Consider the following 18,116-nt stretch of genomic DNA (forward strand, 5'->3'; position numbering starts at 1 on the left):
AAGTTCTACACGAACCATAGGAAATAAGGCATTTTATATATTTTTAAAGGCAGCAGCTCCGCAAGAAACGTATTCATGTATAGGGAAAACTATTCATGTATGAAGAAACCAATTCATGTATGCACAAGCCAATTCGAACAACACTTAACACGTTTCTGTGGGAAAACCACAAAACCTGCAAAGCCACAAAACCGCAATGCCACAAAACCACAAAACCGCAAAACCGCAGATCCGAAAAAAAGTACTGCAAGATCTGCAACTTGGATGGACAATGCCAAAATGATCCCAAATCTAGGTGTACTACTCAGGTAAGAGTTAGATGAAGTAATTTCTCTTGTGCCACAAGAACTACCTAAAGCCATTGTTCGTTAAGAAGCAACAGATCCACGACAGGGAAGGAGGAGAAAAGAGAAATGACAGAAACAGGAAAGAAATGTGAAGGAGAAACCATCACGAACCGCAAAACACAAATCCTTCGTCAGATCCTCAAAGAAAGAAGAAAATAGTTTGTCTTACCTTAGATCTGTCGGTCGAGGGACGACGAAAGAGGAGAAGGAGAAGGGGACTCGAGGGAAGCAGCGGGGAATCACCTAGGGTGGACGGTCAGACGCGGGGAAACAGCGGGAATCACCGAGGGTAGGTAGAGGGAAAAGGGTAAAATTTAGGTCGAAAGCGGGAGAAGCCACAGATATCCCGCGGCCCGCTTTCGCCCCGCTGCCGCCGCCAAATTGCCCAAAGTCGCGAACCAAACGGACAGCTTTCGCGAGAAGTCACGGCGAATGCCCGCGCCGCACCTAAAAAGTGCTCCCAAACAGAGCCTAAATAGCTTATTTAGTCATAGGAATAACACCCACTATTAATGATTGTGAAAATAGTATGTCATATGATTGCCTAAAAAAATAGATTTCTAAGGATCAGTTTGCATCCCTTGCTAAATTGTTTTCTTTTTGTTTTGAAATAAACATGCTAATGAGAGAATAAAAAAAGTTTGGTAGGTTGTTTCAATTTTTTTTAGAAAATATTTGATTGTTTATTGAAATACTCAAATCAGGTTTTGGGTTTTTCAACTTTTCTAAACCAAATTTTTTTCTCCAACTCAACTCCTCTCTCTAACTATTGGCTCTTAGAGTTTTCTTTATATAGATCCCAAATTCCAATGTAGGCCAATGAGGGCGATCATTTGATGACCTTAATCTTGGATCAGATGATATATTAGTGACAGTTTTGTTATTGTTGAAGTTTGTTGTAGTTTGGGGTAGCGTTTAGTGCTTGATTTGGGAGGATGAGATTTCGACTGCTCATGCCATCGTTGCCCATGGTAACTACTTGCTTTGGAAATATTCTGTTCGACTCTGTTGGCGATTTGTTGAGCTTCAAGAAAATGATAGCCTGTTGGTGCTGCCACTGATCGGAGATCACGATAGTGATGAGAGAAGCAAGGATAAAGGTTGAAATGGTTGATAGGTATGATAATATTTGCATTCAAATGGCCTTGAATTGATTGTTCTATTTGTGGATTTTGCATGAAAACAAGCTTTTAAATGGCCTCATTTTGATAATTATAGTTATTATAATTATATCTAATTATTATTTGTTAGCCCATAGGTATGGATAAATTGAATGAGGCGGTAGAGGTGAGTTTATAGGCGTTGAAAATTGCTAGCATGGAAGTGGTAATGTTGAACTAGGTGAAGGGGATGTTCAAGCTTATTGATTTGAAATTGACAATGGGTGATTGGGATCTGACACAATGGGGTTTTTTTAAAAAGTAGCAATGCGGAGAAAAAACCTAAATTTATTTATGAAAAAAAGCACATGCATTGAAGTACCAATATAATGTTAGAATATAAACAAAATAAAATGGAAAACAAAAAATAAAGATGAACCCAAATATCGTACATGTATGTGCATTGTCATACACATTTATGCATGCAACTAAAAAAATAATTTCAAGTAAACTCAATATTGATTTTGACTTGGATTTGGATTGCTTTACTGAGTTAGAAGGGAAATTTTTCATTTTGAGCTAAGCCAAATTATGAGCCTCAACAAAGATATGTATTAAATCTTCCATGGGTTGATACATTTCATGGGTACATTTATCCATATCTTTGTAGACACATTTATGGATATAAGGTGAAATGTACATTTATCCATATCTTTTTCTTCATTTCATATCTTTGTAGACACAATTATAAGGGTACATTTATCCATATCTTTGTAGACACATTTATGGATAGCCAAATTATGAGCCTCAACAAAGATATGGATAAATTAAAGAAGTTATTCATTCCATTGTGTGATACATTTCAGCCCTGCAACATGGCAAAGATATGAGAGACACCCTACTATCAATTCTTTAAAATAAAGTGGATTTTTAAACCGGTGACAACAAACAATAAGTTTCGTATACTGAGGCTACGTTTTATAATTCTATGTTGCCGTACTCTTATATGGAATGAATAACTTCTCAGGTTTTGTCTTAATGTCTTCGAATTCATAGTAGGGAGTGATGAACAGGGTAAGAATTCAGTTGTGCTTATCTGGTGTATGGCATAACTGTGCACAGCAGGACTTTTGAAAAGTGAGACAAGCTGTTATAGGTACATTTGTTGTAAGGTTTATCTGGGTTTCTTGTTTGATCTCGCATTATGTTGATACCGTCCATGTAATTGAATAAAACAAATAAGTTCTTTGTGATTCAATTAGTTAAAGCTGACAAATGTTTTGAAGTTGAGCCTAGGATCGGGACAATAATTTTCTTGTATAATGCAAACGTGGGCTTAAAAAATAGAGAGCATAGAAATTTTAAAAGTTCTAAAGAAAACACAATCTTGTTTGTATTGGCGATGGCAAATGTTGGATTTATTGACCCTTTTGATTAGGTGAGAAGAAAATTTAAAGAAATACAAGTTATTTTTATTTGCAGTAAATTTAGTTCGTTTAATCTTCATATCAATATGCGTAATGCAACTTTTTCGTTGATGGACACAATGCTAATCAAGAAAATTCTCCCATTCTATAAGTGCTATATGAATGGGCGTATTATTTGTCAAAGAAATAATTATCAAAGAGCTTTGTTTACAGACATTTTGATACTCCTTCAATTAAACATGTTCAGTTATTACAATTTGTTATCTACTTTTTACGGGTATCTAACTTTTATCATGCAGATTGGTTTGGTTGGTCAACTTCATCTTCTTTCATCTACTGTGACAACTCTATCTGTGCCTTCACCTTCTTTACTTGCCACTTTGGCTCGTAATTTCTCCATCTCAAAATCTCTTTAAATTATATTGATTCCATTTCCTATTCTTTTGGAAGAGAAAAATCATTACATTCGCAACTAATTTTTTTTTTTTAATTTTTTGCATAAAGGAGGAGGAAACAGTCCCGCAGCAGCTGTTCCACTTGTTGCTTTAGGAACACAAAGTGGTACTATTGATGTCATTGATGTTTCAGCCAATGCAGTTGCTGCTAGTTTCTTTGCTCACAATGGCGTCATCAAGGGATTGAGATGGCTTGGGAATTCTCGCCTCGTGACTTTCTCATTCAACCAGGTAATCGTGTGTCTATAAATTGAGGAAAATGGTTTTCAATTGACACAAAGTTACAAGTAATTTTTCTGCATTTTTTGTTGTGCTCTTTCCTTTTACTCTAAACTTATAACTTATTTTTTCTTATTCAAAATACATGTTAATTGTCAAATCGCAAACACAAATTTCTCTGGAGTGGTACTTTACTTTCTCTGAATAGTTTTTAATATCTAAGGACGGGTATTTGAAAACCCCAATTTTATTTAAAAAAAAACGAGTCCGTGGATTTCCCCAAACAATACTTAATTTCCAAGGACTGACACTCACACCTTATGGAATGTACATTTTAAAAATTGCCATATTGTACATTTCATTATACCCTTACGAGCTTCAACTGTGTTGACATTGACGATCCACGGAGACGATGACGAATAACGAAATAAATAAATACAAAAGAGATATTTTTCTAATTGTTTTTACAATTACAATTTACATAAGTGTTAAAAGTAGGAAAAGAAAGGTTGGGATCGCATAGGTGGCTCGGCTAGGTGGGTTTTGGTCTGGGTTTAGGTATTAGACTCAGAGAGCTAGATTAAAAAAAAAAAGAAGCGAAGCCTTTTTTTCAGAGAAAAACAACAAAAAGCAGAGAGGCATAGGGAGATCATGCGTGGCTTTGGCGGGAGCTTCGATAGGCTAGCTCGCTTGAATAGTGGAAGGTGGAGGGCTTGGGCGCGAGACAGGCAGAAGCGGCTTTAACATATGAGCTAGGGCAAAGCGGAGGAAGAGAAAGTTAGCGTGCACAAAGGAATAGAGCTCGGGTGCGACAATAAAGATAGGGACGATGCGACGAGCTTCAAGCTTCGGGCTAGGGCAAGTAAGGAGCAGTCAAAGGATTTCAGCGAGAGGCAACTGGCTCTAGCATGCGGGCTAGGAAGAGAGGTCTTCGGATGAGTTATGGTGGGATGAGGAGGCAACATTATGGAAGTTGTGACACATGGCAGTGAAGGCTCTCGGTTGCAAGTACAATGGAAGGGATGCAGACGGAGGGGTGGCGCGTGATTTCTATAACGGATGGTGCGCAGACGGTGCAGTCTTCCTACGAGACAAAGGGGTTCAACGATACGGAGGGGTGGTGCAGTCTTCCTACGAGACAAAGGGGTTCAACGACTTCAGGCAAGGCAAAGCGACAGAGAGTTTGGGTGCAGGGATCAGTACGAATGAACCACGCTGGAAGAAGTGGAAGTTGAGGAAACAAAAGTGAGACATGCGAGTGAGGCCGAACACTTATTATTCAGTGTGTAATTGTTTTTGTCTTTGAGAATTGGTGTGGGGGGACAATTATTATTTAGAACTCGGGCTTCGAGGGGCTGGGTCATGTAAGATTATAGAATTAGTTAATTAATTAATTTTATTAATGGTTTCAATTTAATTAATTAATTAATTTTCCTCTCTCCCACTTTTTTTTTACAGTCAACATGGTCGAGTGATGCTCCAGCTATATCTCGCTCCCGAGATGGTGTTTATTCTTCAACTCTTCCACATTCCTACCGCTTCACTGCCACACATTCCTCCTTGCTGTTGCCGTTTTTGTTGTTTTTCTGCAGTTTCTCACTGATGCCACCCCGGGACAACCATCTTTTTGCTGTCCTGCAGTTCACGATATCCCCCGTTGTTGCTGCCACCCCGAACAGTCGTCCCTGGCTGTTTTACTGCTGTTCCAGCTGTTCAAGCCTTTCCTTCTTGCAGCCTTGTGACTGCTCCAGCCAATGTTTTAAATTTTAGCGGCTTCATCATGTTTATTATTCCACTACACGCTTGATTGTAAAATTTACATCTGAAATATTTTTCGTTGGGTGTGTTTGTTGTATATTGTCATGCAAAGTCCTTGCTAGTGTAACTACTACCGGTCACATAATTCTCCCCTTCCATTACAAGTTAATAACTAACCTTACACATTAAAAAAAAAGATCAAATCTACTTCTAGCAAATTGTAAACATGAAAGAAATATTGCGGTTTAAATATAAACATGAAAAAAAAAAGATAAAATTGCAGTTCACTGTCACTAGAGTGTTCTCTAGCAAATTTTTAACATGAAAAAAAAAATAAAATCCACGGTTTAGTGTAGCTAAACCCTAAACCCTAAAACAATATAAATCGTAAAACAATATAAATTCTTTATCAAAATGAATCTGGTTGAGTCTTCGGGAGAGTGATAACCCTAAACCCTAAAACAATATAAATCGTAAAACAATATAAATTCTTTACCAAAATGAATCTGGTTGAGTCTTCGGGAGAGTGATATGGGTGCGGGAAAAAAAAATAGACTGCGGGTTAGGGACACGAGCGTGGTCTTTTGCCTGCTTGCTAGAGTGGAAGAGGGGGGGGGGATCTCCTGCTGTGGGAGGGACGAAGCAACCCTGTGCACGTAATGAACTAGATGCCAGAATCGCCTGCGTGCATGAAGAAGCAGACACACCTGCTTGAGAAACGAAATAGGCAATGCGATTGCCTGCTGCGGGAGAAATGAAGCAAATGACAACGGGATATTCTGCAATTTTACGTGCGATGAGGCAGAGGGTGCAAGAGACCTTGAATCAGCTTTAATTAGGTAAGTATGCAGAATTACCTTTTAATTTGATTAGGTGGTTGCGTATGCGATTTTACGTGCGATGAGGCAGAGGGTGCAAGTGACCTTGAATCAGCTTTAATTAGGTAAGTATGCATAATTACCTTTTAATTTGATTAGGTGGTTGCGTATGCCCCCATGAGGCGCAAATTGCGCTCTGGGTGTTCTCGAGCGTATGCCCCATGAGCTTTGCACCCCCCTCGTGGGCTTGGGGCGAGAGGGCTCTCGCCCTGGGATGCACTCTATTAACGCCTTTTTAAATAGAGGTTCCAGCTACTTGGACCGCCCCTTCTGCAACCCAACAGCTGTCCTAGGCGTTCCCAATCTTCCTAGCAGCACATCTTGAAAAAATTTCCGCAAAAAAAATTATTATTTTGCTTTGAGTTTTTTGGAATGATATAAATGTTATGGAGGAAGTGTTTCCTGAAGCTACTCTTCCAGTTATTGTCTTGAGACAGCTAGTATATTGAGCTAATATATGATGATTCAACTCTCTCATCTTGTATAAGAAATCTCAGAATTCATTAGACTCAGCCTAAGATAAAAGAATGGTTAAAAAGAATCTACATAGAGATTGCATTAGATGCAACAAAAAGCAACTTTTTTCAGGTAGCATAGACCTTTAATGGAATTTAGTCAACCATTTGACTGTAATTCAAGGGACTTGCTTAGAGTTTGGGTTCTAGAATGCCATGACCAGACACAGGAGATCAGAGTATTGAGGCGAGAATGTACAATCAGACTAAAGATTAAATCTTAACAAGTAATTTACATTACAATAGCCACTTACAACCATTTTTTCTTTCCTTACATTCATATAGCTCTCAATATAAAAAAGAGCACCCAAACTTAAAAAAAAAGAAATTCATCATGAAGATGTTCACATATATCTTGAAACAATACAACTAGTATATAAAAGATATTTGAAAGAAAAATACCTAAACAAATATATGGCAATTTCCGTCGTCTCCTATGCTAGGGTTTTTCCTGATGGCGATTTCCGTCGTCTGCTTCTTTTATTCAGACGCGCTCGAAGAAGAAGGGGCTCGTTCCTCATCGCCTCTGCTTCGACCTTTGACTACTGCGTTCGTCGTCTCTCAGCTTCCGCCTTTTCACGTTTTCTGCTTCATTTGCTTCGACGCCGAGCTTGATGCAGAAAGAATTTCGTCTTCTTCCACGTTACTCAGCTTCCGTCGTCTCGCATCTTCGCGTCTTCTGCTTCGTCCTCTTCGACCTTTGCCAACTGCGTTCGTCGTCTCTTAGCTTTTGTTGTTCACGTCTTCTGATTCGTTTGCTTTGACCCCCAGCTTGAAGAAGAAGGGGTTCGCTCTTCGATTTTATCTGCTTCGTTCCTTCATCGTGCTACTGTTTCCCTAAGCTCGACTGCCTTCGCCAGGGTTTAGGGTTACCCTTGCGGGTGTTCATGCCTCAAGTACTCCTAAATCGTGTTTGGTCCCGCCTTCTTATGCGTTGCTGGAGGGCGACAAGTTCTGTTACCTCATGAAAACTGGTATGAAGAATGAGAAGCCAACCTTCTTCTTTATTGAAGCTGAATGTTATCAGCTTGCTTCCTCATGTCGTCTGAATTTGGTCGGGAAATTCCTTTATGACAATCCCAAAATAGAGCTGATTTTTAAGGAATTTGAGCTCATGCACCTTGTTGGGAAGTGAAAAATTGAACTTTTAGATAGACAACATATTCTTATTCAACTTAAAAATGAAGAGAATTACATATGCTTATTTGCTAGAATACTAATTTGGATGATTGATGACAAAACAATGAAAATGTTGAAATTGACTGTGAATTTTGACCAACAGACGAAACCACCAACCATATCGGTCTGGATTCACCTTCCAGATCTGAAATTTCATTATTTTGCTCAAGCAATGTTGTACTCTATTGCTTCAATCTATGGTAAGCTACTTAAAACGGATATTTTTTCTTTTAATCTTTTACGTCCTTCAAAAGCCAGGGTGCTTGTTGAAAGGACATCGCATTAATCGCTCATGAGGAAATTTGATTAGACTCACAAAACCAAAGATATTATCAAAAAGTAGTTATTGAGCATTTTCCTATGTAATGCTCTCACTGTCGTATGCTCGGTTACTCCAATTCGCAATGTCACCATCTACACCCACATCTAACACCAAAAAAACAAAGTGCTCAACTAGATTTAGAGATCCCCCCTCCTCCTAATCCTCTTTTTCATCATAAGGATACCCCCCACTCACACTGTGGTAACCGTATCATCTAGTGCACGGGCCGACGTTGTTGTAGGTTCCACTACCCCTGTGGGCAATCTTTCAACTACTAAGCCTCCACATAATGCTCAAGCCATCTAACACCAAAAAAACATCTTTCAACTACTAAGCCTCCACATAATGCTCAAGAACTCAAAATAAAGAGAATTAATATGCATACCTGTTATCATGTTTAAGCTTTAAAGAAATTATAGGCCTGGGTTTTTCATTTCAAAAGTAATATGATCATAACATTTCTTAATGGATAAATTTAAATTTCACAATTATATAATTTATCTTGTCATTAGGAGTTTGCCACAACTTATATTTTGTGCTAATTTTTCTGTTTCATGACCACGATTGAAAACCTTACTCGCCTCAATTTAATACTTTCTTGATTGGCACGACAAAGCATAGCTCATGTTTATAATTTTTTGAGATGAAAAAGTGCTACTATTGTTTGAGCCGGAAAGATAAAATTATCTAACTGCAGGTATATTAATGTAGGTATATAAATCATTATAATTATTTATAATTATGATTTGATAGAAGTAAATCATTTCAGGTATAAAAAGGAAAAAAAATCATAATTATATCGATTAAATGCTATATATCTAGGGAAAATGAAACAATATTTCAATTTAGAAATGTAAATCGTTAATGTATAAAAATGAACAAAAGTCATAATTATATCAATTAAATGCTATATATATATATATATATAGGGTAAATGAAACAATATTTCAATTTAGAAATATAATTATTCATCTTAATTTCTTCAATTTAATGCCTCAATTTCTATATCAATACATTCTTAATCAACTCCGGTAAAGCAATCATAATAATCAAGTATAGAACGATGCGAACTAAAATCAGTTGAATTTCCTGATACCTTTGCACATTTAACATTTATCATAATTTGATATCTTACTTGTTATGTACAACTTATTCTCATTTTATTTAAATTGCCAAAAAATCTTTATAAGTATTTTGTTATGTTGTTAAAGGGAGATCATTCCTTAGACTTGATTTTACTAGCTTGTATGTATAACTTCATGTAATATATTTCAAAATCCTTTATTCCTTGTTTAAATCCTTATATGAATTTTATCTTTAGAGTATGAAAAGTACTCCATTTATTATAATTAGTTCAAATAGAAAATTTATTTCAAAACATAAAAAGATGATTATTAGTTTTAATTTTTTGCATTATTGATTAATAGATGGAGTGGTGACACGCAAATTTTGGGTGTGTTTTTTTTGTTGTAGTTGTAGAATAACTGGTTGCAGAAGCTGCAGTTGAAAAACTTCTATTCAGAAGCTGGTGTTTTAGAAGTAGTTGGTCTGTTTGAAAAACACAGTTCTGAAAGTGCTGCCTGTTGACATAATGACTTTAACGGCTCTAAGTATATAAACACAATTCAGTTTAAATTGTTTGAAAAACACTGTTCTGAAAGTGCTTCCAACGAAACAAATTCTTTGACAATTTATCAAGTTATTTTCACTCAGACCGACATAATAGAGTAAATAGACGTGGACATTAACTGGATCATAAGAAATCATCAAATTATGCCTTCCAACAACAACACAATCTCAAGAAATTGTGATAGATCAAATGGTTTTAAAAAATAGGTTTGCTTACAAAATAGAAACCTAATGCAATACAGTTTGTTCTCCAGAATACAACTACATAATCAAAATAGATACAATGCTAACAACAAATAAAGCAATATTACAATCACAAAATGGAACAAAAGTAAAGTCTTCACAAGGAACTTCAAGTCTCTAACATCATTTTTGAATGTATCTTCAACTTCATATTTCCCTTCGTCAGCTCACTCCTGTAGTGCATCTCCCATTTCATCAATCCACTGGAAAAAATTGCAATCTCTATTAAATTCTTTGGACATCTGTAAAGTTTTCGTCATATGTTGTCCCCTTTCTGAGCGGTGAAAATGACACAATAAATTGCAATCACAGAAAATCGATCAATGTTTGGTCCTCTTTGCACTTGTTCAATTGTTTGAGCTCATTTTTGATAGTACAATCCTGCAAAATAATGATTAACACAAATATAATGAATTCCGTTGCATATACAAAAAAGAAGCCATAAGAGTCATCATAACCGAAAGGGGACAATCATTATATAGTAAAATGATGCACTAAAATGAAGTAAAATATTTTGCAAAAAACTCATATCAGTGATAACTAGCTATTTTGATTCATTTTACAAATCAAAGAAAGAACTAACAGCTCATGATTCAAGGATGAAGTCATAAAGTTCACTTTACTGAAAACACCTTACTGAACTGTGAAACAACTCGAGCATATTGTCACAGACAAATAGTCCCACATTGGCTAGGTGTAGGACCGAAAAACAGTATTTAAGTCCTGGGCTGCCCACCACCCTTAAGGGCTCTTTTGGGAGGTGACAATATGCTCAAGCTCAAGTAGAGAAATTAGTCAAATTCAGCCAAGAGAGACTGCAATGTATGCTCCCCATCACAATCAGAATCTAAGTATAAAGAAAAACTCCCACCATTCTATAGGATCCATGGTCTGCATACCATCCCTTCTGAAACAATGGATAACTCTTAAGAAACAAGTTAATGATCCCAAAATTAGAAGGAACTACACTTCAGATAACCGAGTATCCCATTTAAAGTCATAGATGGCCTTTCCACTAAACAGCATACCCATAGATTACTGAGTAACAATTGAAAAGACACAGGAGGGACTTCATAAATCTGAATGTGCAGGATCTACTAAATCATATTTAAGTTAAATTCTAGCTAGCAGCAAAACAGCCCCTAATATTACTTCAGTATATACTGAACACATTCAAAAAATTATATTGAAATTGGGAATATGCTAGTCATTCATGACTTTGAAGCTTGCATTTACAGATGAAACATTCAAATTAGCAGATATATGCATTACGTAATTAAATGTAGAACAAATTTTGCAGAAACCGCTTATATGCTTTATATGCATTATATGAAATGGCCTAAAAATAATTCATATTTTCTCAGATATATGCATTACGAAACAACCAATGTTGTTCAAACTTGCTGCTACCATTTATGCAGATACCGCTCATATGCTTGCAAATACATATTTGCCGAAAGACATAAGCATTACAGGTCTTGCCAACAAATCTGCAGGGTATAAAAGGTTAAAATTTAGGTGTTATATGAGTAAAACATTGTAATTGCTCTAAAAACCATTCCAGCTCTTGCCAAAAAATCTGCAGGATATAAAATAGGCTATGCATCAGCATAGGCCTCACATTTGTTCCCAACTGCCATCTGAACTGATCCTTAGCAGGATAGAGAAGAAAGCATTGCAATCCTTGCATTATAAAGCATTTCAGGTCTTGCCTACAACTTACACAATTAAATAAAACAAATTTGTAGAGTTCTGGTTATCTGCTTGTAGAGCTTCCAAGAAGTATAAACTTGCACATGTGACAACAAGAATATAAATTTCTAAGTACATAAAAATTAAGCATAAAGTTGTCTGGTGATGAGATATTCGGGAAGGAGAAAAGGCAGAAAATATGTGACAACTATGCTAATCAAGCAACTCAAAGGAGAGCATGTAAATGTTAAAAGTTATGCACATAAATAACATAATTCCACATAAAAAAAATAAAAATTAGGCTGCTTTGATCAACCAACATGAATAAAAAATTGATATCATCTGATCAAAAAGTGTTCTCTATTATTTTATTAAAACATTGGAGAATTAGTATATTAAACATAACTTTTGTTCATGAATGGCATAATTTAAATATTCTAGATTGCAATAGAAATTAGGATCCCACAAATTATACGAACAAAGCATGGATATCTCAATCACCATGATCAGTTATGATATATCAACCATGATGAACCTATTAATCACCTATTTATTTCGCAACAGCCATCAGACAGGCAATTGAAGCCAAACAATTACAGGGATTATATTCTAAGGTTGAAAATACTTAGCTTAAATTTTAATTAAGAAATGAAAGTAAATGCCCTTTATAGAAAATGAATGTTACCAATGAACAGGATTAGGCGGTATCTATGTAAATGCCCTTTATAGAAAAGTATTTACTTGTGAATGCGACCAAATGATCTACCAACCATATAAAGGAATGGGCGGTATCTATGTAAAACAATAACAAAAAGTATTTACTTATGTAAATATATAGGATTGGGTTGGGCGGTATCTATGTAAATGCTCTTTATTGAAAATGAATGCTATCAAATTCTGTTCTATTCTCGCCATCTCAACTTGCAGGTTGATGAGGATCATACAAATTATCCGAAGAAAAACAAAGCTCATGACATTGATGTGAGCTCCGTGCAGTGGAATCTGAAGGTAATTAAAAAAAAAGGAAGATTTACATATAAGCCTCACGATTCTTATGTATTTACGTATCCAACACCTAAATTTTGATATTTACAAAGAAAATTGGCAAACATGCTCTCAAAATTTATCCCAACTTGAAGAAACGGGAGGCGAGACGAATGGGAGCGGGGCTATCTCGCGGAGGCGGAGACGGGAGCGTGAATGTAGAATGGCTCGCTGTGATCGTTGCGGTCCTTCACGCGGAGTTGAAGAGGGCAAATTGAATGGAGGAGAAGAGTCTAGATCGCAAATCTAGGGGGCTGTGGCTTTTCTTGTTCGCGGCCAACTAGGGCATGGGAGGGAAATGCGAGAATTTTTAACTCACGTACGTGGGACACAACAACAGATTCGCGGTTGTGAATAATGAAGTGCCCGCACTTCGGTTCGAAACCGCGATTGCAAACCACTTGAATCAAAAAACACAAAAAGTCGATTCAGTTCAGAAGCCAGTTTCGAAAGTGGAAACAAACACACTCTTAGGGTTCGTTTGCGGCAGCTGTGTGGTGACAGTGCGATATCGTACCAATATTTTTTTTGTTTTACAAAACTTTATTTTACTTGTTCTTTTAAAAAAACTGCAACTGAAAGCTGTGTTTTGCTACCAGACTTGCTAAGTACGGTGGTTGCTAGAAGCTACGGTTTGACTTTTTTCAAAATTTTTTTTTGTATTAGCCACCGTAACTTTTGAACAACTTCTTCTGCAGCAGCTTCACAGCTTCTTTTTCAAACAACAACAACTTTCCCAAACGGATCCTTTCTAATCACTGTGTTAATCATGAATATATGATTGAACATATACATTTGAACATGAAGTTTTTATAGATTTACCATATCTTAAGTTGTGATAGGCTTATGTATATACTACCTTACAGTATTTTTTGGTTTTGCATCTATTATCAGTAATTTTTAATATAATTTTCTGACCTCTATATCTTAAAATTTCTAAAGAAACCATTGAAGTTAAAATGCATTAAATTGTTTAAAGGAAAAAAATATAATTAGAAATGTCCCGATACATGTAATTTTGAAACCTATAATTTAATTACATTGATCCTACCAATATATTGAAAACAGTGTTTTGTGTTAAACCTCTTTTGAAACCTTACCCTAGGTTTTGTTTTCATAGAGTTTAGCATTAAATGCAAGTTGAAATGAGATTTTCTTCGCTCATGGTTAATTTTCCATGCTGATTACCTTTTGAAATCTAGCACTAATTTCAAATCAAATTAATTTTTGGCAGGATAAAATGAAACTTAGATTAATCTTAAGTTTACATCAGCAAGCCGGATAGAAGAAAGAAAATAAATTAGTTTTCAACTCCTCCAGCTTGCTTGACCACAAGGCTTGCTTGCAATCTTTTCGATGCAGTCACCTAATTTTGCCCCTTTGCTTGCTCGCTCTCTTTCTCCCAATTTCTATTCCTTCTTCTTGACTCCCACTTCTCTCTCTCTCTCTCATGTGTGCTTATAGGTCTCTATTTCTATTGGTGAAAATTTGAATTGATGGTAACATCCACAGCATTGTCATTATGAGAGAGCTGCCATATGTGTCATACCTACGTTTATAAATACAAAATGTTGTAACCAAATCTTTTTTATTAATTACCATATTTGACCCAAAGCTGTGAAATCTGTTAAGCAAGAGATATTACAACTGATTTGGTGGAGGAATGAGAAAGTTGATACAATGTAAAAGGGATTTGGGATATTACCTAATCTAGTTGGCATAGTTTGGGTAATAAATGCATAGCTTGTGTGTTTCAAATATCTAAGAGTCATTCAAGAGGTGTCGATAAATTTTTTTTTTTGGAAAATAATAACTGTCAGTCTCCAAATGCTGGAATTTTCTGGTCAGCTATGTCCTAATGCTCAAGTGGTTGCGATACTATCTCACAAGATATGATAATTCTCTGATGTTCCGGGTTCACATCTTTCAACTAATAAAGTTTGTTTTCATTGCTTTAAATATGGATATATGCATTTTCCTCCTACAAATTTCTTGATTTACTGCTCACTTGTCAACTAGTACCTACTGGCACTTGCATGGTACTGCGGGCATGATTATGTTCAATATGTATATTCTATTTGTTGCTCCTGATTTGTATCTTGAATCCAGGCAAATGACAGAACAGGTGGTTATGTTAATAAACTGGTTGTTACTTGCCTTAGGAGTGGACTTAATCGTGCATTTCGAGTCCACCATAAGCCAGAGCGTGCTCCTATAAGGGCTTTGAAGGCTTCTTCATCGGGAAGGTTGGCATTTGTGCTTGGTGATTTGTGTTTTAGCCTTAATATTTCTATTTATGTTTTGATTGGCTTTTTTTATCTACATATCAATTAACTTCACCTTTAAGACGGTCTATTTGTTTTTCTGTATACTAAGCATGAATCAAAAGCCTCTTGTATGAATACTGTGCATTTTAGTTTTACAAAATTGGTTTTGGTGCTTGTTATGATAAAATCAAAGGGATGAAAATTTCTTTCTAGTTAGGCAGCCCTATAACCTTAGCTTTTAATAGAAAAAAAATGTAATGAAATAAAATGAGTTTTCCTTAAAAAAATTGTCAACACCATTATTTATTTTGGCATTATGTAACATAAGCTCAGGTTATTTGTTTGGTTGAAATTCTTCATCGGATACTTAATCAAAGTGCTTCCAACTTGTGATTTTCTTCCTTGAATAATTCAATGTTTCTCAAATTGTTTTTGACCTTATTGCTAATCATTGATGTCACTGCAAAAAAAAAAGGGGATATGCCTTTAATGATTCTGTTTATATGAATTTAACATGATTGAACTGAATTATTTAGTTTCGATTTCTTTTAAGGCATGTCTGAAATTTCTCCTATCAGTTGTTGTTTTTGGGGATTATGCTGATTGGCTTACTATTTGAATAATTTTTAAGGTAGATTTTTGTTTGATCTTTTGTATTTAAAATGCAAAAAAACATTCTTCTTTTATAGATCACATGCTGCAAAAAAAAATCAAGTTGGTTATTTCCAAGATTCTTTAACTCGTGTTTTTTTTATCAATCTTTAAGATCTTTATTATTCCTTCTATCTCTAATTATTTTTGGATTGTTTGATTTCTATTATAATCAACCTTTTTTGTGAGAGTTTTGACGAGGAGAGCTGAATTCTTATCCATTGAGATATTGTTTGCTTTGGTCTATTGAACTCATAGCTTTGTCCCAATGGTGTAACTTTCAAGGAGGTCCCCCATCTCGAGAGTGCTCCCAATTGAACACACTTAATTTTGAATTTTTGATAAGATTTCAATTGTTACACCAAAAGAGGCCTCGATGTTTAAGACTTTAGTTTCATTTTACTTGGGAAATTTCACAATCTAGATATATAAGATTCATGAGGTGGTCCTTGTTGATTGAAATGTTAGCTCTCACATTGTAGCACTTTGTCCCATTTATGTTCAAGGGATGGCTTCACGGCGTTGCATTTTTTTTTTTTTTTTGCATATCACTTAGTTCCCATCTTTAGGTTTGTATCTTGTTCTAACACAATTTTTAATGGCCTGAACTCTTAGCCATCGAGATATTGTCCGCTTTGGCCTAATGGCCTCACTGTTTTGTCTCATTGATGTAATATCTCAGCAGGTCACTTATCTTGAGAGTGCTCTCCAATGAACACACATAACTTCTAGTTTTTTGATGAAATTCCAACTGTTACATAAAAAAGCGCCTCAATATTTAAGCGTTCACAAGAACAAGATAAAAAGCTAGAGATATATGAGGGATGTAGTGCATTTTGGGTAGTGTTAAGATACAACTTAAGATAGGATACACAATGAGTACACCTAAAAACATCACAATTCATAGGTTGCGATCTTTTAACTAGCAAAAGATGATTCACTTTAATATAAAAATATTAAATAGTTTTTTTTAGTCCTAAACAATAATTTAGTAGTCAGTAAATCTGAAATTCCACAAAAAAATGTGAACCAATTTTAAATTTTAGCAACAATTAATATTTATTGTACAAAATTGAATTTGACACAAATTACATTGGGCAAATTTGCAATCATGCACACATAATTTTCACTAATTAAATAGATACAATGATATACGATATAAATAATCTAATAGAAGATCCATACCTCATTTTAGTATAAGAGACTCACACAAGTAACCGTCAATACTTCTATAGCATTTGAAGAATCCACATCCAATATCCTCCACAAGTGTTGGTAGAAATCATGAAATTTTATTGATTCTTTGCATGAATATTACACACCTCAAGGTATATAGCTCATGAAGGACCCATAAAAAAGAATATTCATAGAATCCTATTAGATTTAGTTATAAATAAATAAATTTTGATTCTCCCACATCAATTCTCATAGGTTTTTAATTATTTCTAGGCAAAAGAACTTTTGCTTTTCCTAGAACGGTAAAAAAAAAATCACATGTGCATAGTGCCTTTCAAAGGAATTAATGAATAAAAGCTGTATTAGAAAAGTGCTGCTTCATTTGATATTGTCTTTAGAATATTAAAGTTGTTAAAAAATACTTAGGTAAAATTTTGATTGTTACAATCACAGGTGAACGTGGCCTCAAGACGTTGATTCTTGTTGTTCCATGGTCGTAGTTGGAATATATAGATTTCCATACTCACAAGGAAAATAGGGGCCGCAAAAGAAATCTAAAAATCCTCTGAAGCTATTGTATCATGATTTTTTATAAACCTGGTAATTTGATCACATATCAAAGGTTCCACATCAATTTGTCTGATTTGAATAAAAATGGCTCTATAAAATTGAACATTTGCTATTCATTATGTAAGTTTTCACATAATTGCCGAGCTTCTTGCTACATAATCCATGATTCCTTATAACTATTCATTTCATCCCAGGAAGCTATTGTTTCATGAATTTTTATAAATCTGGTAATTAGATCACATATCAAAGGTTCCACATCAATTTGTCTGATTTGAATAAAAATGGCTATATCAAATTGAACATTTGCTATTCATTATGTAAGTTTTCATATAATTGCCGAGCTTCTTGCTAAATAATCCATGATTCCTTATAACTATTCATTTCATCCCAGGGAACAATATATCTGAGATATCCACCATCATTCCTGGACGAAATCATTACATTAAGATAACTTATGGAATTAATGGAGCATATCTAATGTGTAAGGTGCATGATTTGAATTTGTAAGATGTTGAAAAGAGAAGAATACACAATATTGCTGGTAAGCTCATAAAAAAAGGTCAAATTAGATTTATTAAAGGCCAAAAAACGTCTAGAACTTCCTAAAATTTTCAATTCATTAATATTTATTTGATATGTGGTAT

General features: G+C 35.2%; 1 protein-coding gene across 2 annotated transcripts in view; it reads left to right on the forward strand.

Moving 5' to 3' along the window:
- The window catches only part of LOC110037198 (WD repeat-containing protein 11-like), a 124,592-nt gene that overhangs the window by 9,719 nt on the left and 96,757 nt on the right, over positions 1–18,116 (forward strand). The window contains exons 3-6 of one of the 2 annotated variants that reach the window (XM_020741783.1): positions 3,174–3,261; positions 3,379–3,560; positions 12,692–12,772; positions 14,918–15,054. In XM_020741783.1, coding sequence (XP_020597442.1) covers positions 3,174–3,261; positions 3,379–3,560; positions 12,692–12,772; positions 14,918–15,054 — 488 coding nt within the window. The remainder of the gene's footprint in view (positions 1–3,173; positions 3,262–3,378; positions 3,561–12,691; positions 12,773–14,917; positions 15,055–18,116) is intronic. The other variant, XM_020741784.1, reaches the window with a different exon arrangement.

This window comes from Phalaenopsis equestris, unplaced genomic scaffold (genome assembly GCF_001263595.1).
Source record: "Phalaenopsis equestris unplaced genomic scaffold, ASM126359v1 Scaffold216725, whole genome shotgun sequence".
Lineage (NCBI taxonomy): Eukaryota > Viridiplantae > Streptophyta > Magnoliopsida > Asparagales > Orchidaceae > Phalaenopsis > Phalaenopsis equestris.